General features: G+C 47.1%; 3 protein-coding genes across 3 annotated transcripts; 1 reads left to right on the top strand and 2 right to left on the bottom strand.

Annotated features, from left to right (window-relative positions):
- The first annotated feature begins 1,166 nt into the window (after positions 1-1,166).
- On the top strand, positions 1,167-3,021 carry LOC136510414 (protein AE7-like). The gene is made up of 6 exons (XM_066504867.1): positions 1,167-1,305; positions 1,591-1,763; positions 1,872-1,977; positions 2,072-2,171; positions 2,787-2,832; positions 2,918-3,021. The coding sequence occupies exons 2-6, from the start codon at positions 1,637-1,639 to the stop codon at positions 3,019-3,021; spliced, it is 483 nt and encodes a 160-aa protein (XP_066360964.1). The 5' UTR covers positions 1,167-1,305; positions 1,591-1,636.
- A 1,416-nt stretch (positions 3,022-4,437) lies between these two features.
- LOC136512057 (diacylglycerol O-acyltransferase 3-like) lies at positions 4,438-6,544 on the bottom strand. The gene is made up of 2 exons (XM_066506061.1): positions 6,253-6,544; positions 4,438-5,852 (listed from the first exon to the last, which is right to left on the bottom strand). The coding sequence occupies exons 1-2, from the start codon at positions 6,505-6,507 to the stop codon at positions 4,875-4,877; spliced, it is 1,233 nt and encodes a 410-aa protein (XP_066362158.1). The 5' UTR covers positions 6,508-6,544; the 3' UTR covers positions 4,438-4,874.
- A 7,767-nt stretch (positions 6,545-14,311) lies between these two features.
- Positions 14,312-20,654, bottom strand: LOC136511837 (ABC transporter B family member 21-like). The gene is made up of 10 exons (XM_066505867.1): positions 19,981-20,654; positions 19,496-19,893; positions 19,171-19,409; positions 17,858-18,383; positions 17,459-17,732; positions 16,516-17,378; positions 16,156-16,422; positions 15,499-15,762; positions 15,082-15,375; positions 14,312-14,958 (listed from the first exon to the last, which is right to left on the bottom strand). The coding sequence occupies exons 1-10, from the start codon at positions 20,348-20,350 to the stop codon at positions 14,605-14,607; spliced, it is 3,849 nt and encodes a 1,282-aa protein (XP_066361964.1). The 5' UTR covers positions 20,351-20,654; the 3' UTR covers positions 14,312-14,604.
- Between the last annotated feature and the right edge of the window lie 1,717 nt (positions 20,655-22,371).

The following is a 22,371-nucleotide window of genomic DNA, read 5'->3' as shown; positions in this document are numbered from 1 at the left end:
TAATATACTAGTATGCAAGATCTAATATATTATTTATACAAAAAATCAAGTGAATTTGTTCAATGTGATGCCTTCTATATGAGTAAAAGTGGATTTGTCAAATTATTTTAATTGTAATTATATTTATGTAGTTTTGCTGATAGTTTTTTTTTGGCAGGGTATGGTTTGTAAAATACCTTGGAAATGGTTTGACCAACATACAAACTGTCGGGAAAGGTCTTAGTTGTCAGCGTAGGTCTTAACTGTCGGTAAAGGGTTAACTGTCGGTAAAGATTTCAACTGTCGACGTAGGTAGACCGTTTGCCTACACATAAAGTGTCAGGGATTATGTTAATTGCTGGCAAAAGTTTCGTCGACGGCTTCTAGCGCGACTGTTTCTAAACTGTCGGCAAAACTTTTCGCGGGAGGTTATCTATCAGCAAAGGTGCCCTTGGCCTACAATAGAAAGTGTCGACAAAAGTATGTTGTGTTATAGTGCGCGCCCGACTAACATCTGCTCCCTCACCACGATCACCCCTTCTCCATCCTCGTAGCTCCTAGAAGCATCCGAGCAGGAATATAAGAACAAAGCTCAAAGCGGGAAACCAACAATGTGTGGATCTGTGCGGACGTAGGCCCCGAGCCTGCCGAGAACCCAAGTGCCAGATGCGGTGACCGTGCCCCGACCGGACGTGGTATTCACACCCCTGCTGGCGGTGGCCATCAGATACGACGTCGTGTCCCCGAGTCTACGAGTGTGGGGAGTCGGGGGTTGCGGCGGTGGCATCCAGAACCGACTGGGGGAAGGAATGAAGTGAGGTGGTCTAGGGTTCCAATCCCGTTTATATATGTTGTTACTGGGCCTAGGCTGAATAATAATACTTGGGCTAATACAAAAGATACTTTGGCCAAAATACAAAACATATAGCATGGAGCTTTGAGCCGGGTAAATTTTACCCATGGGTTTATGGATATGGAAACGTATCCGTACCTCCAAACCCGAACGATATGAGTTTTTTTCCATTAAGAAGTTCATGGTTATAAAAATTGACCCATATCTCTGTCCTAATAGAGTAAAAATCCATCATGTTTCGGGTCGCGGGTACCTTTAATCGCGCCTCCACTCCGCCCGTCCGGCCTCCGAACGGCCAACGAGCGAGGCCGCGCCGCGCCGCCAAGACGAGAAGCGGACGCTGACTGACGACGTCTTGCTCCGACTCCTCTCAGCTCTGACGGGCGGCCGACCGCGAACCCCGAGGCCCCGACGCACATACTCCTGTCGGCAGTCGCCACTCCGTTTCCCCACGGCGACAAGGGTGAGCTGAGGTGGGAGCCTGGGAGGGCCTCTTGTGTTGGTTCGTGTCAGATTCATTTGATTCGCTTGGGTTATCCATGCTATAGACCTTTGATTCCTTGCCTCCGTAACTGTAACGTAGGTAACACTGCTCGGTTAGATCGGTCATAATAATTAACACAAATGGTTGAGTTCATAATGCAGCCCTCAAAAATAAATATTCTTTGGCAAACATTTTACGGTATGACTTGGATGTGCAGTGTAAAGTGTAAACCAGATACTGTTGCTAACACATTTTCATTTGTTTTGACGTGCAGGAATTTGCCTTTCTCATCTAAGGTTACTGCATTGCATTTCATAGGAATGGCTATGGGGTTGATTAATACTAATCCTATAATCCACGAGAAGAAAGAGAGGCGCATTGTCCGACAGGCACCAGAGACCAAATATCAAAATGCGGCAGAGCCCATAGACCAGCTGGAAGTATTTGATATCTTAATGATTTCGCTTATATAAATGCAGCGAAGCTTGTTTTGCCCCCATTTATTTGTGAGTTCTGTGTCCTAGCCATTTGGTTGTGGCCCTTAATGTTCTTTACATCACATTAGAGATATAAAGGATCCAGAGCATCCATACTCACTGGAACAGCTGAATGTGGTAACTCAAGACTCAATTGTACTCAATGATGAAAGCAATTATGTCAGGTAAGTTCTCATATGTCTAGGTGCCTTGGTTTGGATGTACAATTCAGGATCGTTACTGAAGCTCGCTTCTGAGATTCATTTTGCTTTGCATCAGGGTTAATTTCACCCCAACAGTGGAGCACTGCAGTATGGCAACTATTATTGGCCTCTGCATACGTGTGCAACTTGTACGAAGTCTCCCTCCTCGTTACAAGGTTTGTTGTCATTGTAGAGCTTGAGACAAAGTACTCATGTTATGATTTAAACTAAAAGGGCGTACTCAGTGCAGAGAGCTCCCGCTCTGTGCGGGGTCCGGGAAAGGGTGTCAGTGGCAAGTCTTACCCTCGCCTGTGCAATGGGAGGAGACTGCGACTCGAACCCAGCACCTTCCGGTCACAGGCGGTAAGACTCTACCGCTTGCACCAGGCCCGCCCTTCTTATGATTTACACTATCAATATTATTTTTCTAGAGCAATCAGGGTTTGATATGTCAGCATACTGCTGTCATTAGGGATAATGTCTGTCTGTCAGATTGAATTATAAAAAGGATTATACCTTTGTTGCACATAAAACTTGGTCACTGAAATGGTTAGAAAATTAGTAGCTCATGTACATATCTGCTGTACATTTCAAGAAAATATATGATTTTTTACTGGTGGGAATACAATCTAAGAAGACAGATCTTGAATCATTCTTTTTTCTTTTTTTATCATCAACATGTTAGGGAAATTGTTTCTTCATCTGCTGTGTGTGAGCTCTGTGTGTGTGTGTGTGTGAGAGAGAGAGAGAGAGAAAATTCAGGCAGCCATCTGAATCTTAACATTTTGTAGGTGGACATAAGGGTTGCCCCTGGATCACATGCAACTGAAGCTGCTGGTATATGTTCTACAGAATCTGCAATAGTTTCCATATCTATTGCTTGGCTGAATATCTCAGCGTATAATTTAATTATTTGTTGCAGTGAATAAAAAACTGAACAACAAAGAACGTGTTGCTGCTGCATTGGAAAACTCAAACCTACTTGACATGGTTGAAGAGTGCTTATCACCAACATTTGAATGTTGAGGCCTGAACATTATATCTGGGTGCCACAGTGTTGATGTTCAGAAACCACACAAGCTAATTCCCAGTGGAGTTCACTCGTCTCTTTCTGAGAGTAGGTTATATGCCCTCTCCCTTGTCTTTCTTCTATCTTAATGAAATGACACGCGGCTCTCCTGCGTCGCTCGAGAAAAAAAGTTGTTAAATTTTGATGGTGCTGATCGTTTGTCAATAATTTGCAGTACTACTCTCCAGGCCTTCTAATTGCAGATGGCTATTTCAGTGTTCTGGCTAAGATTCCCAAATGTGAAATGCAGAGACCTGTGAGATTCATCCTCTACGTGATGGCTGTGCACTCCAGATGTTAGAAATTCTCTCTTTGCCAATGGACTCAAGAGATACTCATGGTGTTGGGCATTACCGGCGTTCTGTTGTTGGCAGCCTCTCGGGTTCCTACCAACAAAGCATAAGTTGTCCTCAAAACTTGTCTCTTATGTACAACCAGTTTTTATTTATCCCAACATGGTTCAAAACAGCATGTTGCTCAGATGAAAAGGTGGTATCTGATGATCTCAAAAACAAAGTTTTTCCATACTTTTTTTTTTGTTGCATTGAAAAATTTTAGGCGGCCGTTGCAACGCACAGGCATAGACCTGGAACTTAAGAATGAGAGACCTTATCTGAGGTGGGTCTCAGCTTAAGGTTGTGGCTGGCCATACATGTTACGAATGCCCTAAGACCTCTCCAGTCTTCATCAATAAACGTTAGAAACGATGTCTTTAGCCCTCCAGGAGGCATGCCACTTCAGTTTTGCCAACTCTGGAAGCTCTCTCCAATGAGAATGAGATAGTTCATCTCAATCTGCAAACACACAGTCACACAGGCCAGTAACCAAAATGTGACCGCGGCAACCACCAAATTGCATGGGGGCTGAGAAAGCATTTCAAAGACTTTCGAAGTTGAATTTACATATGCAGATCTGAATCAATTCACGCACGCACGCTATGGAAACATCAAAAAACCATTGAATTTAGCAGACAACGAAACATGCCTACCTATTAATAATTAATAATTAGAGAAACAATTGGTAGTGATGCATCATTGTGTCCTGTTATTGACACATATCTGCTGTTTCATTTGAAGAATAACAAGAAGACAGATACCCTATGTAACATTGACCACTATATTTTACTAGAGTATATTTAAATGATCCAAGACATACATAAGGTCACAAAAATAATTTTAAAACAATCGACACACTTCTCAAGTCTCGGAACTAAATATTTCAAATGTTGTTGATACTAAGTTTCAAAAGTTTGAGCATAGCTTGTCCAAAGCGACAAGCAGTACTAGTAGACAGGTCAACAACAGATCTGGCCATATAATACAAATGGAGAAAAAACAACACATGACAAACAGTCCAGAGTCAATAAAATGAAATCAGGTAGCAACGGCTAACTTTTCTTAGCTGGGGCAGAAGATAAAATTAAGTGATGAAGATGGGAAAGAGCTTATCATTGAAAACTTGTATGAATCCGATAACCTCAAACACAAACACTGCACCTGCAGGACACTAGTTGTCTAGTTCCAGTTATTCCTTTCGTGCAGACAGTGGAGAACATTAACCATCCCTATACATCCCTATGTAGTCCCAGATGCTCAAATCTGAAAACCATGAAAACAATCACAGTCCAATATATACAGATAAGAAACATTGATTACCATACATGTTCTATATAGACATATAGTACATAAACTTAGCACTAGCAGCCTAGCAAGGCTGTAGCTGTCATCTGCACTATACATTTGTTCAGTGCAACATCTGTGAATACAAGCTTCTCTTGAAGTGCGATTAGGTCTAGGTAGTACAACCAGGTCTAGGTGGGTGTCATGCCTAGACCAGCATCTCCGAAGAGACCTGCCACTATGGTGCCAACATCTTCAAAACCTACACCAATGCAGAGTGGGCTCCCCTTTGCGGAACCTTCTGCAGAGACGTCGCTCCTCAGCCGCACGTTGGGACCAAGGCCACACTTCCCCAGACACTTGCAGCCAACGACCGCACCTTCAGTACCCACAGCCTTCTCGAACTCCTGCAGAAGAGCAAGCGCGCCTGACTTCTTGCATTTGCCGCCCATGCAGACCTCAATTCTGCTAGTTGTGGATGTCTCAGCTACTGCAACGCTGCTGACCCTGGTGGCTTGCACCGCGGTTGCTAGCTCTGAAGGTTGAGATGGTTCCGGGGACAAAGGTGCTGGAATTTGAGGAACTATGATGGGGAGACCTGTGCTTGGAGATGGCATTTCTGGTGCGGTGATTGTAGCGCAGCGGCTCATCCTGACAACTTGCCCCTCGCATTCACTTTCGCTCGACTCTGATGAGCAAGAGGAATCGTCTTCGTCCCTGCAGCCATTCAGTGCAGCCATTGCCATCTTCTTTGCTTCCTTCTCCATCTTCATGGCCTTCTTCGCGGCCTTCTTCTGTTCCTTCTCCATCTTCTTCGTAGCCTTCATTTGTTCCTTCTCCATCTTCTTCATGGCCTTCATTGCAGCCTTATCACACTCCATCGCGGAGACAGCTGCGATGCTTGATGCAACAACTTCAGGAACTGCTGTTGAGATCATCATGCCCTGATCAACATTCATGTTTGCCTCATCCTCACAATCGCTCTCGCTTGACTCAGAAGAGGACTCATCTTCTTCACACTTCATCATCGTGATGGCAGTCTTCTTGGCGCCCTTCTCCTGCTTCTTCAGTGCTTTCATAGCAGCCTTCTCTTCTTTGTCTACCTTCTTTATCTTGTATTCCTCATCCTTCATCTGGCTCAGCTCCTGCAGCAGCAGATCTGTGGCTTCCTGCGTTCACAGGTGCAAAGAAATGCGAACTCGACTTGAGAGCTTCAATCAACACACATAGACAATACAAAACTATCAAGTAAACCAATTACCAACACTTAATAACGCACATGTTCAGTCTGCACTGGTAATAATTTCTTTCAAAAACCGTTGGGAACCAGCAGGAACTGAAATTAGTTGGTAATAAAACGTAGCGATGTTTACCATCTGGGTACCAAATCGACCATATTACATATGTCATCAACTCATCATCATGATTATCCTCAAAGCCGAACCGAGTTCTTCAACAGGAACCAATTAATTACTCAGATTCGTCGTCCATTTCCCAAATCGGAACAGAAACATGACTACATACAAGAGCAAAAGGCGAGGAAGAGGGGGGGGGCAACAGAGGGCTCACCGAGATGACCTTCTCCTTGGCCGCGTCCCCCGCGACGAGCCCCATGGCCCGGAGCTTGCCCAGGTCCCTCGCCACCACCTCCACCGCCTTCCTCCGCGGGGCCGCCTCGTAGTACCTGAGGTGGCCCTCCTCCGCGAACCCCGCGCCCCCGACGCAGGCCACCCTGGTCGATCGCCTCCTCCTCCCCACCCTCGCGGCCACCGGGGACTCTGACGGCAGAACGGATAGCCGGAGCGCGGCTCCGGTGAGCTCCATGGCGACGGCAAGAACCTTCGCTACCTGCCCGGCTGCCGACGCCACACGTTTGTCCGATTTTTTTTTTATATATAGAAAACAGCTCGTGCGTCACGGTACTCTGGGTTGGGATTTTACCGCTATGCCCCTTGGTGGCGTACGTGGCGCGCGGTGAGTGGCCGGCGACGGCCGCTGCCTCGCTCGTGCCGTTCGAAGATCCTTGCGGTCGGGTGCTGGGGTGCGGGGAATGGACGGCCGCGATGCGTTACACGCTAGCGCAGACGTGGTCTGGCCGGCGTGGTTGACTACTTGACTTGTTCGCCGCGTGGATCGGGATCCCGATCCTGCCTACGGTAGAGGGTAGACCAAGCGGGAGAAAATTTCAGATTCAAGAGCGCGCGCGCGCGAGAGAGAGAGGCGCAAATCAAATCGGTTGATCCTGATCCTGATGATGGCGAGCTGGATTGCTAGCTGCGAATTTTTTTATTTTTAACACATTTTTTAAACTAATTAAAAAGATGCGAACACAAGGTTGACAAGTACCCTTGTGTGTTCGTTTTGTGATGAGTGATTGTCAATGTGATTCACGAGGTGGGTTGAGTGGTGACTAACCTTACCATGGCGAAAGCTATGTGTGCGACATGTCTTTTGGCTTGTGTTGTGCAGGTGTGGAGCTCGGATGCGGTGGTCGATGGCGAGGTGAAGGTCAAGGAGGACGTGCCGTGCCGACAGACCGGGAGTGGTGAAGGACGGACGTGAGGCTTGGACCGAGGGACCCAGAGGGCGGGTGACTAGCCGCGGTGGCTGACACTTGGGACATCGACAAGTGCAAGAAGACATGGAGTGACGGTGTTGACCGGGTCAAGACGGCGGACGCGTGAGTCGAGCGAGGCTCAGGAGGACTTGGCGGGTCGGCCGGTCGAGGACGGCGGTGACACGCGTCGGATGGCGGGGAACGCGTATGGAGTACGCTACCCGCGGACGGTTTACGGGTTTGGGCCTCAAAACCCGTGCGGAGGTTCCGAGGAGGGACGGACGGCACGTGGCGGCATCGGGGAGTTCGCGTCGAGGCGAAGCTACCGGTGAGAAGGCGCGGTGGCCGTCGGATCAAGATTACACTGGGTTGGACAACAACGCCCTTGGGCTTAGCGGTTCAACTCATTTGTATCCAGGGGCAAAACTGGGAATGTGTAATAGCCCTGTTAAATAGGATGAGGAAGCCCCCATCTCCCTCACCTCCTCCAGTTTTCATTTTCTCCTTTAGGGTTTCTTCCTCTAGTTTGCTTCCATGTATGAGAGAGGTCCACAACTCAAATTGTGACTTGGTTTTGAATGAATCGGTGACCGTAACCACCGTATGCCCTCCGGGATTCATGATTTAGTTGTGTTCTTGATGTGATTTTGGTGTTCTTCACGAGCTCCTTTTGTTCCTTCTTGTTTCTCCTCTCATTTCTTCGTTTTGGGATGGTTTTGGTTCGTTCTTATTGCCTTGGATCGATCAATGACATGAGTAGAAGCTTTCCACCGAAGGAAATCCACTAATTTCTCACGAGATCGCAGATCCGGGTAATTTTAGTTCTTGACCTATTTTTTGGGGGATTCTTCAATTCCTTCGATTCACGGAGCTAGAGTTTGTCTCGGGCCATGATCCTTTAGAGGTTGCCTTTCTACTCGCTTGTGAACTCTTGTGCAAAGTTTCAAGTCATTTGGAGTTGATTTGATCAAGTTATGGCTTGATTTGATTTTTCCCGAGAAACTGCTCGCTCATACCGGACTCCGATATTTCTCACTTTGGAGTTTTGAGCTGAAATTTGGTGAAGATCTTCCCTTGGTGTCTAAAGAGCTATGGTTAAAATCTCATGATTTTTGGACACCATTTGACGGGGTTTTGGATTTTTCTCTTTTGGTCAGCTTGCTGCTGAAAATACCTGACGTGTCCGAGATCATACCGGACGTGTCCGAAAATACCGGACGTGTCCGACATAATATCGGACGTGTCCGATATTTGCAGAGGCAGTGCTGTTCTTTGCTCGTTTGGGCTCCGATCTGTGTTCCGTTTGCTTTGTGGTGACCCGCTGTGTTCTGAGGGAGCATCCACTCTTCTCTAGGGTCGTGGTCATCAAGTCTATCATGTATGCTTTTTGGGGATTGAAATTGAGACAGTGGTCGAAGATTTCGAAAGAAATTTGAGGCTCCCATTCACCCCCCCTCTAGTCGCCGTTTCCGGTCCTTCAAAAGATAACACTGTTTATTTTTTTCTTCAAATCTGACACTTTTAGCTGCGCCTATTCGTACGGCGCGGTAAATTAACGCTGCCGCGCCATGCATGGAGACGCGGCAAGCTTGCCCACGTGGCAGGGACCAGGCGCCTGATCGGTGACGTGGTCGGCTCTGCCGCGTCACCGATCAGGGCGCGGCGGTGACGCGCCATGCATCATGGCGCGGCAGTGACACGCTCTGATCGGTGGCGCGGCAGAGCTAGTTAAAGGCCCACAGCCCAGTCCCGCCGCGCCGCGTCCTGCCCACCGCACGCACGCCTGCGCCTGCCCGCCTGCCCGCCGCGCCTGCCCGTCGCCGCACCTGCCGTCGGCCGCGCCACTCCCGCTACGCCCGCACGCCGGCGCACCACTCACTCACTATCGCGCTGTACACCGCTCCCAACTACCACACGCTCTTTTCTCTATCCCGTGTGCACCCGCCGCCACCGCCGAGGCCAGCACCCGCGCCTCCCAGCCCAGTCTAGCGCGCCTCCACCGTGAGGACGGGCACACGCTGCTGCCGCGAGGACGAGTGCCGCGCGCCACCGCGAGGTACTCCCCTAGTATATTTGTTGATTGAATCGACGTTGTTAGTATAGTAAGTTAGTAAAATAAATATAGTTAGTATAATTAATAAAGTATAGTTAGTATAGTTAGTAAAGTTAGTTAGTATAGGCAAGATAGTAAGTTAGTATAGATAGTAAAGTTAGTTAGTTTAGTTAGTACAGTAAGTGAGTCTAGTTATACATTGTATTTAGTATAATTAGTTGTTGTAATTAGCCTTGTATAGATGTTAATATTAGATTAGTTAATATAGTTATAGTTAGAATATGTATTAATATTACTATGGACATTAGACATTATATACGACGATTTCGATGATTTGATGAAGTTTCTTGAAATACTTTTGTAGATGGATTGTTGTGTTAGAGTTTTTTACGGAGGAAGTGTTAGGAGAGAAGATGGTATGTTTGAGGATATGGAAGAAGAATTGGAATTGTTTGATGAACCTCCTAACTTCAACGACCTTTGTGTCCGTTTGAATATAAAGTTTGACGGTGATTTCACACTGAAGGGGAGGTTTGATACTGAGAAAAGTAGGGCACACTATGTCCTCATACCCTTACGCGCCTCTGCTCACTGTCCCGCTATACTAGGGTGCTCCAAGGTTCCAATGTGTCCATAGCTGAGGTGGTTGTGGAGAATGGGTACAGGATGCAGGGTGTTCTGGACGGGCCATCCATTGACGTTGTTGGAGGCAATGAGCAAGAATTGAGGGTCGAAGGGGAAGTAGCTCAGGGTAACATGGATTTGAACGGTCAGTTGATGCAGGAGCAGTTTCATTCAAGTCAAGTAGGCTGTATAAGCAATGATTTCGATGTGAACGAGTTCGAACTGGAAGAGCAGGAACAGGAACAGGAGGACAAATCCTAGTGAAGTTGTTTAATATGTCTGTTAATGTTAGTTTGAATGTGCTTTCATATTGTGTTGCCTATATGAACTCCATGAACTAACGATCATAAAGATTATAAGTATTCGTGCATATCATATACTTGCAGGGTACGAGCCGTAAGCACCGACCACACCGACGTTGGCTACACTCCCAATGTGTTGCCTACAAATCCGAAGAGACAGAGGCGTCTGAGGAATCCTTACACTCCTGTGACTTAGTTGGTTATGTCGAACTTATGTCGAACGAATATTATCGTCCGAAACTTGAAGACTCATGAACCAATGAAAATGTTATGTGGCAACTTATCAACTTGCTCGCGGACTTTATTTATTTGCTTCATATTTGTTTCAATGCATCGCGGTAGCACTTTGTAGTTGTTTACAACACCGACAGCAGCTCCCGTTCAATTGCAATTGAGGCTGGTCGGCTTCTGTCTGCGTCCAGGTCCTGCCGCGCCGTGGGCCTTAGCGCGTCAGTGCCACGCCGTGGGCTATGGCGCGGCAGAACCTGGGCTTAGGGTTGTGTGCCAAACATGACTCGTGAAAAAAGAACACTGGAGTAAAGTGATAACATTATTGTTATTTTACATTGATCCGATGCTAATAACATAAAATACACGCTACTATTTTAAAGTACATAGGAAACATGCAAGATATATATGCCAGCCAACCGTATTCGAAATAATTTCACTCGATTTTGTTCGTTTTAGAAACTCTCAACGCATTCGCTATTATTAAAAAAATTTGGATGCATCAGAGAGCGACAAACGGATGGCTCGGAGGGTGACAAACGGATGGCTCGGAGGGTGACAAACGGATGGGATCACTTAAGATCGACCATGGGTAATCCGAGTATATGATACATGGGTACAATATATCAATAGTTCAAATAAAAAACAAGACAACACAATAAAAATTCTAGTACATAGCTACATTGATCATTAATAAAGCATGGAACTAACAGACGACACAATCAAAAACCCTTGGTCAGAAACATACTGAGTAAGTAACTCATCGTTCGAGTACCAATCCTCTACCACAACCCTGTTACTGTGGCTAGGGTCACCTGTATTGCCCTGATCTGCCTGTCGCCTGTAGTAAGCGGCCTCCGCTTCATTTGCGGCCTCTGTAGCTTGAGAGAAGAACGCTTTCTCATCCTCCTCTGCCTTCAAATCCGCCTCTACTAGAGCGATGAGCTCGCTCGGTCTGTCAGTGTCGTCCTCATCCTTCTCCACCTGTAAGCCCGCCTCCGCTAGAGCGATGAGATCGCTCAACCTGGCAATGTTGTCCTCATCCTCATCCCCCCTCATTGTCCAACACAATCGAACATAGAACGCTGTGACCGGCTTGGGTTCTGTATTCATGTAACTTGTTTTCCACATAACTTGCACGGGCCACCTCTGCGACATGGTCCCCGCTTCATCCAATCCCTTCATGTATAAAATGCAACAAGTTACCAACACGATTATAGTACATTTAAAAGTAGACAACGAAAGTAAGAAGACTTCCAATGACTCACTTGCACACAATGCAGCAACATAGTCGTTCAAGACCCGCATCGGTACTATTTCCTCCTCCATTGCAGCCTTCCTTGCCCTATCCTCCTCTAATGCCCTCCGTCTCTCTGACCCCTATTTATCAAGCCTGACATCGGTCGGGTTACGAATACCGCTCTTTCTAGCAAACTCGCGCATGTTCTTCTTTCGTAGTTTAACAAAGTGGTCGATATAGTCACATCCATATCCCCTCTTCCGTGCAATTACTTGCATCCCCTTCGAGTCATCCAAGAACTTATCTTGACCATCATAAGATTCCCACTTGCATTTTCTAGTGCTCTGTTCAAACAAAAAATTATATCATAATTCTTCAAAAAATCCAGAAAATACAATTTTAGGTTTTCAACACCAATAACCAACCTCATCATAGTAAACCATATGGCCACAATAATGGCCTATTCCAAGCTTCGAAGGGACTAGGCCATAGTTGGATTTAACACCACATTCGCACATGATAAGAGGTGCTTTGTAAATTACACTTTCTTTCTTCTTTTCCTTAACCTTTGACGGTTCTTCCGGTCATTGGTTCTTAGGACCATACAACCACTCCTTGAAACGACACATCACCATTGAAAACACCTAAATAAGGTGACATTAGTACATGAACACATATAGCTCAACATTTCAACACATACACTTTGCACTTACTTCATGCTTGTTTGGACACATAAACTCCAATGTATTCTCAGGGTTTATCACAGCTCAATCTCCGTAATCGCACAGAGAAGGTTCCTCGAGTCGTCTAACTGTGGCTAAGTGCTTCTCCTTAGCCGTCATTGGAGGGAGATTAGGGGGAGGTGGAACCCACCACTCAAAGTGCTCTCGTGGATGTCGCCCTCTCCACCGATCGTCGAAAAGGAGGTATCTGGAGTCAAACTTGTCTGCACCGTCGATCCATTGAAAGAAAAAACACCTCTCATGGGCCTACACAACAAAATTCCAACAAAATATTAGTAACCTAGTAATACAAATGAACAAAAAAACATATGGAAACAATTACTTATATTAAAACGACTGCATGTGTAGAAGCAACGAGCCGCTATGTCCGGATGTCTCGATTAAAACACATCGGCTGGACGACCACAGTCACAGTTAGGGACAGGGAGGTCAGGAAGGACGGGGGCATCTTTGCTAGACTCGTCGGGGTACAATTCTCTAGGACGACCCTGTTTTCGCCACAACTGCTCCCGAAACATGTCTTCCATCTAATAAAACGGTTCAAATTAAACATCAATCAAAACAACGCAAATTAATGTAAAATATAATCATTTGCATTGCAACTCAAATTATATAACCAACACTTATAGCAACAAAAATATACATGGTAAATATACTTCTAACTAAATAATTAACCCTAACATTGACAAAATCAAACTAATATATTTTTCCAAGCCATAGCCCATAGTTTCAAACATAATTTTCCTCCTAACCTTAACTCCTATTCATAATATTTCAATCCACCGTTCAAACGAAAATAAAAAGTCCGTCATTACCTTGAACGAGGCCGAGGAAGGAGGGAGGCGGCCACAAAAATGGAAGGGAAGGGAGGGAGGGAGGGAGGCGGCAACGGAGGGCTGGACGCCGATAGCACTTGGGAGTGGCGTGAGGGCGCAGCGCGGAAGTCGTCCACCGCGTTAAGGTAGACAGAGGGAGGGTGGCTCGCTGGTGATATTTACCTGGGACTGCCGCGCCGTGAGGGATGGCACGACGACGCCGCGGCAAGAACGGTGGCACGGCAGACCCTACCACGTCACCGGTCAGCGCCCCAGTCGTCGCCACGTCATCCCTCTCGCCGTACCACCATGTATGGCGCGGCACAGGCGTTTCGCCGCGCCAGGGAAATAGGCACGGGCAAAAGTGTTAGTTTTGAAAAAAAAATAAAATAGTGTTAGATTTAAAATTAGTTTACAAAAGTGTAAAAAAAAATCCTAGCTGCTAACTTGCGGTGCCTCCTTCCTCTCTGAGTTCTGACGAGAACCAAAATGTTTTCTGCAGGCTTTTAGATGCTGCTTATCTTCTCTAGGGCCATGTTTAGTTGCCCTGAATTGGCAAAAACACTGTAGATCCCTGTAGCACGCTGTAGCATTTCGTTTGTATTTGGTAATAATTGTCCAATCGTTGACTAATTAGGCTCAAAACGTTCGTCTCGCAAAGTACAACCAAACTGTGCAATTAGTTTTTGATTTCGTCAACATTTAGTACTCCATGCATGTACCGCAAGTTTGATGTAACGGAAAATCTTCTTTTTGCATAGTGCCAAAGTTTGGATTTTGGGGTGACCTAAACATGGCTAGGGTTCATCAGTCTCTTAATTTATAGTTCGATTCACTGGAGGACTTTCTTGAATTCAGCATCTTCTGAAATTATTTACGGTTTTATGGTGGCGGAATTGTGATAGATTATTTTCTTCTCCTCACTTGATGTCTCGCTACAAGGTCTGCCCCACCCGAGTTGGTAGACAGATGCTCGTGTTCTTGGCACACCTGAAGGAGTGAAGGCTAAGCTTTCCTTCCCACTGGGATGAACTCAAGGCAGGCAATAAGGTAAGGAGATGCCGACATCATCTACTTCTTTGTTGTTATATTATGTAATATATATACTACATTCAGTATATGTTACACTGAATATCTGTATTCATATTAGTAGTAACTTAGACATGATTGCTACATTGCTATTTGTTGTGTAATCTTCTTTCCTGCTTAGCTATGCTGCAGAGTTTATATATCTTTGCCTTGTAACTATTTCACCAGGAGCTGCACAACAAATACCAGCGGCTGAACTTTGTTAAGCTGCCAGTCTTGCTCACCTATCACAAATTCAGACTATCCCTTCTGCCTGGACCTTGCCACGTGCTACAACGGCGCTGCTGAATGGAGCGCGACGAGGGACGCGTACGCGCCACCCTCAATTCTGATCAAGGTACCATGGCTCCCCTTCTCGACGATCACGCCATCCTTGACCACCGCGATCACATCAGCGCCCTGTATCGTGGACAGCCGGTGCGCGACGATCACTGTTGTTCTGTTCACCATCACCCTGTCCAGGGCGTCCTGCACTGTCCGTTCGGATTCTGCGTCGAGCGCGCTTGTCGCTTCGTCGAGTAGAAGGATCTTGGGGTCCTTAACGATGGCGCGGGCAATGGCGACGCGCTGCTTCTGCCCTCCTGATAGCTGAGCCCCACGCTCCCCAACCATGGTGTCATACCCCTGCATTATTGTTCAGGTAATAGCTGATCTCTGTAAGGTGACATTTTTTTTATATATATCATCTAGTTAGTTATGCAGAGTAGACAGTACGCAGGCTAGCACGTCTGAGGCGTGCATTATTACCTGATGCAGTGAACTGATGAACTTGTGAGCATTTGCCAACCGTGCGGCAGCCACGATATCCGATTCTGTTGCTTGCCCGTCCTTTCCGTAGGCAATGTTTGCCCGTATCGTGTCGTTGAACAGGGATGGTTCTTGACTCACCAGCCCCATCTGTTGCCTTAGCCACCTCAGCTGGAATTTCTGTATGTCCACTCCATCTAGGAGTATATGGCCTGCGTTAGGATCATAGAATCTCTGCAGCAATGCTATCGCTGTTGATTTGCCACTACCACTCTCTCCAACAAGTGCAACAGTCTAACAGGTAAGAGACATAATGCAAACAGTTAGCTATGCTCGGTATCATAAACTTGTACGCTATATGATGATAGGCTGAAATCAAGTAACACTGTAATCCTTGGAAATTAAGATGTTTAGTACCTTTCCAGATTGAATTGTCAGGCATAGGTCTTCGAAAATCTGAACATCGGGCCGTGTTGGATATCTGAATCTCACATGCCGAAATTCGATGTTGCCACTTAGTGGCTCCAGGGTTACCCCAGAATCATCACTTGGATCTATCTTTGATTTTCGGTCCATGATGGCAAATATAGAAGATACAGCCGATTTTGCTTTGGAAGAATCTGATGTCATGGTACTAGTATGTGACACCCCGATTGCTGCCATACTGAGAGCAAGAAATACCTGCATTCAGATACCCAACATAGGATAGTGTTATCCTCTGCAATTATTATATTTAACTGGCCATCATATTATTAGATCATCCTTGCCATCTTCAAGTTTATATTGCAGTGTAAATAAATATATCATTTATAAATGCTTTATAACACTGAAATCCATCAGTAAATATTTTTTGAAAGTTTATTTGAAGTCGGAATCAGTGAATATCTCATTGTAAATTACTTATCATTCTTCATAAAGTTGCAAATGTCCATGATATCGAGTAATCAAAGATCATTGCAATGTCCAGGTATGTATTTCAGTGTCATGGTAAAAACATTACCATTTATAGATGTTCTATGCCATTAAAATTCACTTTTTATAATGCAAACATCTAATATTTAACATGATACATACCCTGAAAACTTTGGGGAAAGTTGTTTTCTCGTTCTCTACAAGCCGTGCACCAGCATAGAAGCTGGCTGCATATACTCCAAACAGTAAGAAGAAGGAAACCCCAAAGCCAACGCCGTTTGTTATTCCTGTCCTGATCCCTGCTCTTAATGGTCCTTTACATTTTTTCTTGTACAAATCCATCACCTTTTCTTCAGCTGAAAATGATGCCACTGTCCTTATGCTGCTCACTGCATCATTTGCTACTTGACTTGCCTCCTCATACATCAACTGAAATCATAACACAGAATCCGTGAATTGATGTGAATAATATGTTCATCTAACTGAAGAAACAGCAACATTTGTTATGGCTTCTTGTCATACCTTTGCATCTGCACTGAATCCTTGAATAAACTTCATCTGGATCCATCCGTTGAGGCCAATAAGCGGTATCAGAGCCAGTATAATAAGAGAGAGCTCCCAGTTTGATACAAAAGCAATTACCAGACCGGCAACTAAAGTTGCCGAGTTCTGCACCACCAGTTGCAATGCATCACCCACAAGCCCCCGCACTTTTGCTGCATCTGCCGATAGCCTTGCGCCTATTGCTCCACTTGAATTCTCTGGGTAATCGAACCATTCGATCTCCATATTGACCACCTTTTCAAATGTCATCAGTCTGATCCTTCTTATCAACTTGCACCCAGCCACTGAGAAAAGGTATGAGCCAAAAGGAAGTGACAAGAAGTACACTGCACCGAATACCAAGAACATAGATGACCAAAACTCAGCATCCTTCCTCAGAATACGTGGCGGCTCATAAAATGCTTTGATCACATTCGATAGAAGTATCGCAAAGATCGGGAAGATCATTCCGCTGACAGCCGAAGCAATAGAACCAAGGATAAGCACTGGGATTTCGGGTTTGTTAAGTGAGGCGAGGCGACTGAGAGGCACTTCGTGCTGAATTTCTTCATCTATATTCTTTGATGAACTGTTCTGGACGTCAATTTCTAGAGGCACATCATGTGATACTGAGAACAAGTGGTTGCTGCTGCTGTTCTGTGGTGACCTTTGGCTTGGTGACTGATTTGTCGACATTTGTTTGCCGAAGTGAATCCTAGAATCACCCTTCCTGCTTGACTTGTTCTGGTAGTTTGCACCCTCTGAAGCATGGCTCGTTTCCTGTAGGCGTATCAGTTGACTGTAAGCTCCCTCTGGATCCCTTACAAGATCATGGTGCGAACCTGGTGAAGTGTGAAATTTTAAGGAGCCAAGCAATTGATACCAGAAAAGGCAAGTTATGATTTCAGGAAAAAAGAAATACCTTTTTCGACTACTGATCCTCGATGAATCATGGCAATGGTGTCAGCATTCCTGACAGTGCTCAAACGGTGAGCAACTATGACAGTTGTCCGGTTCGTCATGACCCTATCAAGAGCCTCCTGTACAATCCTTTCAGATTCAGTGTCTAGAGCGCTTGTTGCTTCATCTAATAGTAAGATTCTTGGATCTTTGAGAATTGCTCTGGCAATGGCTATTCTTTGCTTCTGCCCACCTGAAAGTTGTGTTCCATGTTCACCAACTGAAGTAGCAAAACCCTGGGAAATGTAAAAAGCATCAAGAATTTCAAACACATAGCAGGGTAGCTTGTCTCATATATTTTCTTTAGAATTCATCATCAGTGATGAAATTTGTAAATTCATAGGATAAGAAGTCTTCTGACCTGGGGCATTTTATCTATGAATTTGGAGGCATTAGCAAGCTCAGCTGCAGCTCTGATTTCCTCATCGGTTGCATTGTCCTTGCCATAAGCTATGTTGTCTCTTATGCTAGCAGTGAACAGGACTGGTTCTTGGCTCACGAGGCCGATTTTACTTCTGATCCACCTCAAATGGAACTCCCTTAGATCAACACCATCTATCAGAACTTGACCGAGCTGAGGGTCGTAGAACCGCTCAATCAAGCTGATAACCGTCGACTTGCCACTCCCACTCTGCCCAACCAGTGCGACAGTTGTGCCACTCTGTATGGCAAGGGAGAAACCACTGAAGATCTGTTCATCAGGCCTTGTTGGATACGAAAAGTAAACATCCCTGAACTCAATGTCTCCCTGAATGTCGTCCAGCTTCCTACCTGTCGTGCTGTATGCGTCAATCTCAGGCTCCCTGTTGATTGTTTCGAACATCTTGTATGCCGCAGCCTGCCCTCCGGCAAATGCTTTCATGCTCGGAGATGCCTGGCCCAGAGCTCTGGTGATTGCAATAGCAAGAGGGTCAGCTTGCTAAGTTAACTAATTCTGTTGGTCTGATCGAAGAACTCCATGTGCAATCAACAGTACTTTGAATTCGGTGACAAGAAAGCATGCTGAGAGTGCAGTAGTTGCATCATTTAGCACTAACTAAAGATAGAAAATTATCTCCTGTACATGATATGAAACTGTGCCAGCGCAAAAGACAAAAGTGAAAAGGTTTGTCAAAAGACAAAAGTGAATTTCATGAGAATTCGATTCGATTGGGTTGGACAGTTACGGTCACTCAACAACACTAGTGCTCGGTTCCTGCCAACCTTGCTGGGTATGGATGGTATGAACCTGTTGAAACAAAAAGGCAAGGTTGGCATGTTCTGCAATTGGTTTGTTGCTGCTAAGCGCTAACTGAATAAAACCAAACGTGCAGGGTTGGTCTAGCTTTATTTGTTTGCTGACAACATCTAGTGCTTATCACCGTCAAACTGCCGAGTGGCCTGCCTGACATGTCTTAATCAGGGGCAAATCCAAATATAGTAGGCTTTATCATAGACAGAAAACGGCAGAATCCTGTTAGATTTATCATGTATACAGAGAAAGCAACATGAACATTTGTTTTCGTAGTCTTTTTGTTCCTGAAACCACCCAATCGTTTCTTGCAGTTGCAGATAAAGACTATTTGGTCACACACTTGTCACGATCTTGACTGACACTTATTGAGATGAGATTATTGGTGCAACTAAATTCTGTCGGAAATGCCTGTTTTAGTGAAGACGAAAAAAAAAACTTACAGTGAGCCAGTGAGCACTGCGAAGATGACATTCATGACTTGTGCGCCGGTGTAGCCCTTGTCCAGGATGAGCTTTGCGCCGTACCAAATCCCCAGGGAGTAGCCGCAGAAGAGGAGCACCATGACGATGCCCATGCCGACGCCGGCGGCGAGCCCCTCCCAGACGCCGGAGCTGTACGCCCTCTTGAGCGAGCTGCTGTACTTGGCCACCGCCCGCCTCTCGCCGGTGAAAGACGCGACCTGTGGTGGGGGGCGTGTGTGTTGCAGGGACGTGTCATCGAATCGGACCGACATGAACGAACGAGCATAGATCGGTGTCGGCTTACTGTTGTGATGGAGCCGATGGTCTGGTCGACGACGACGGCGGCGTCGGCGTAGGCGGCCTGTCCGAGGGATGCCATCCTGGCGACGACGCTGGACATGAGTGCGCCGGCGAGCGCGAGCGGCGGGATGGTGGCGAGCATGACGAGCGCGAGGAGCCAGCCCTGCGCGAAGGCGACGGCGAACCCGCCCGCGAAGGCGACGAGCAGCTGGATGCACTTGCCGACCTTCTCGCCCATGGCGTCCTGGATGAGCACGGTGTCCCCCGACATCCGGCCCACGACCTCGCCCGTGGTGGCGCGCTGGTCGAAGAAGGCCACCTCCTGGCGCAGGATGGCCCGCAGGTACAAGCCCCGGATCCGCGCCGCCTGCCGCTCGCCGGTGATCATCCAGCACGCCACCTCTGTGGAAACGTGGATGGATGTCCGTCAGTGAGAGTGTCGGTGGAGCAGCCGGAGCAGTCAGTGTGCATGTAAATAAATGTACTTACGCACGAAGGATGCGGCGGCGGATGCGACGGCGAGGTAGAGGAACTGGAGCGAGACGGCGGAGACCCGCGCGACGACGTCCCGCGTGTCCGCGGCGCCGCCGAAGGCGTCGATGAGGCGGGCGAAGAGGACGGTCATGAGCGGCATCGCGGCGCCGTTGGCGAGCGCGCCGAGCGTGCCCAGGGACATGAGCGCGGCGTCCGCGGCGTCGGCGAACGCGAACAGCCTGTGCAACGGCACGCTGCCGCCACCGCCGCCCGCGGTCGAGGCCGAGGCGGCGGACTTCCCATGGTGATGGTCGCCGGCGGCGGCCGACGAGGAGGTGGACGACGACGGGGCGTCGAGGTGGAACGCCCTGCTGGACTCGGACATCGGCACGGCACGACACGCCGCGACTCCTGGTGACCAACCAAACAAGGGAGGGATCTTCGTATGTGGAAGAAAGAGGGCTACGCCTCTACACGTACGTACGTGCACGCGTCGTGGTCGTGGAGATGGAGGAGTGCAATTGGCGAGCGGCAAGGATGAGATGAGACAAAGACGCCAGGGTACGACGAGGGATGAGAAGCGACCAGGAATCAAGGAAGGGAGACGTACGTCAGACGCGGCGCCGCAGGCCGCCGCACGCCGCCATGGACATGGACGGCTGGGCTCGCTCGGTGCCCAAGAGTCGTGCGCGGTGCGGTCGAGACAGGTTGAGGTAGAGGGGGCCGGCCGGTGTGGTGTTAGCTGTTACTCCTAGTTATGCGGCTTTACTACTAGTGGTGGCAGATGATGACAGGTCTCCGGGCTCCGGGCTCCGGTCCGCTCCTTGAGATGGCCATATGCCTATGGCTGTGTACTGCAGGCTGGAGGAGGGAGCGGTACTGGTATGAGAAAAAAACCCTGTACGATGACCGATAAAATGGACTGATAACTTCAAACGAAAATTGTACGATGACCGATAAAATGGACTGATAACTTCAAACGAACATTGTTGCTGCTGACAAGTGAGTCTTGTTGCCTGTCAGGATCAGGATGGCGCAGCGCGGTGCCTCTCGTCCGTCTCATGGGTCATGCCTTCCGTTCCGTCCCGTCCTGCCGGCCGTTGTGTGTGTGTCTCTCTCTCCGGTCCTTGTCCGGCCTTTACTTCGCCTCCGCAACCGCATACAGCCATGGGTCCATGACCCAACCCAACCAAAGCTACCTGCTGCTTTCCTCTCTTTCTATCTTTTGTGGTAAAGCCAGGCTGATATATATATACATCGTCACTGTGTGTACTTGTCCTGTGCCTCGTACAGTACTAGCTAAGTAGAGTACCTATTATGTTTTGCTGATGGGCACTTGTCAAGTTCTCAAGGAATTAGCCGCCCAGCTTCAAGTAGCTTCGATGATGTATTGTCTGGTGGCCAGAGGAGACGATGCACTTGCTCGTAAATGATCGTAAATTTCCAGCCGGGAACGGTGTTTTTCTCTCACACCAAACCAGCCAGCAGTAAATAATCCACGATACGATACGGCCTCCCGAACAGGTTTGGCCGGTGCTGTGCCGTCCCTCAACTTTATTTGTTCCTTGCTGTGCATCGATGGCGCGCGCAGTGTGTGTGTTTCAGTGTTTGTTTCCTGCATTTGCAACCGCATGCAGACCACTTTGGTTGTTGTAGGGAAATTCTGAAAAGGATCAGGAACAAATAAATCTGCATTTGCTAATTAAACAATCTCATCTAGCTTAGTGTTTGCATGCATAGTTGCAATGATGCACTCTGAAGCTTTTTTTTCCCCTTCTTCTCCTTCGACGTGAGACGCAGGCCATGGTGATCCTTTTTCCGGATGTTACTCGACAAAGTCCGCATCAATCCTTTTGCTGGCAACTTTAGTGGACGAATAGAAATACAACTCTCCGACGCTAGCTACATCTTTTGCTACGCCTGGGTAGTAGCGCAGGAGCATGCACGCTTTGTGTTTCCTGTAGTGGTATACTGATAGACGGGCACTCCAGCTAGTAGGTCTGCTTTTTTTTTGAAACAATGTAGGTCTGCTTTCAGATGCTGCTTGTTTAATCAGTTGTTGTGCTAGGCTTTCTTCCTAAAAATAAATAAAATTTTCCCATCCTGCACTGCGCAGTGTTTGATGCACACACAGCTTGAGTGCTACAGCTGTGTGTGCGGTAATGTGTCCATCAATTCCAACAACAGCAACGTTGTTCGCTAATGTGTCCATGCCAGTATGCCCACAGCCAGCCGCCGCGTGTGCGGTGCACACAGACAGAAGACTACATCAATATGCTAGCTTTAGTTCAATAATGTGGTGGTCGATCTGATGCATGCAATGCAACATACGTGTCCTGGAACATGGGTTAACAGCAACCAGCAGTCATGTGACGACTGACAGAGAAATGGGACGCTAAGGTCACG

The sequence above is a fragment of the Miscanthus floridulus genome, chromosome 16 (assembly GCF_019320115.1).
Source record: "Miscanthus floridulus cultivar M001 chromosome 16, ASM1932011v1, whole genome shotgun sequence".
Taxonomy (NCBI): domain Eukaryota; kingdom Viridiplantae; phylum Streptophyta; class Magnoliopsida; order Poales; family Poaceae; genus Miscanthus; species Miscanthus floridulus.
The sequence above is the reverse complement of the archived record's forward strand: the minus strand, read 5'-3'. Positions and strand labels throughout refer to the sequence as shown.

What these genes read in the sequence shown, in the direction of transcription:
- LOC136510414 (XM_066504867.1), top strand. Translation starts at nt 1,637, where the DNA reads ATGGCTATGGGGTTGATTAATACTAATCCTATAATCCACGAGAAGAAA. An exon ending in AGACCAGCTGGAAGTATTTG is followed by an intron (nt 1,764 to 1,871) that starts ATATCTTAATGA and finishes AATGTTCTTTAC; the next exon opens with ATCACATTAGAGATATAAAG. An exon ending in GATGAAAGCAATTATGTCAG is followed by an intron (nt 1,978 to 2,071) that starts GTAAGTTCTCAT and finishes GCTTTGCATCAG; the next exon opens with GGTTAATTTCACCCCAACAG.
- LOC136511837 (XM_066505867.1), bottom strand. Translation starts at nt 20,350, where the DNA reads ATGTCCGAGTCCAGCAGGGCGTTCCACCTCGACGCCCCGTCGTCGTCC. An exon ending in TCATAGATAAAATGCCCCAG is followed by an intron (nt 17,733 to 17,857) that starts GTCAGAAGACTT and finishes TACATTTCCCAG; the next exon opens with GGTTTTGCTACTTCAGTTGG. An exon ending in TGACAATTCAATCTGGAAAG is followed by an intron (nt 15,376 to 15,498) that starts GTACTAAACATC and finishes CTTACCTGTTAG; the next exon opens with ACTGTTGCACTTGTTGGAGA.
- LOC136512057 (XM_066506061.1), bottom strand. Translation starts at nt 6,507, where the DNA reads ATGGAGCTCACCGGAGCCGCGCTCCGGCTATCCGTTCTGCCGTCAGAG. An exon ending in CCAAGGAGAAGGTCATCTCG is followed by an intron (nt 5,853 to 6,252) that starts GTGAGCCCTCTG and finishes CTGTGAACGCAG; the next exon opens with GAAGCCACAGATCTGCTGCT.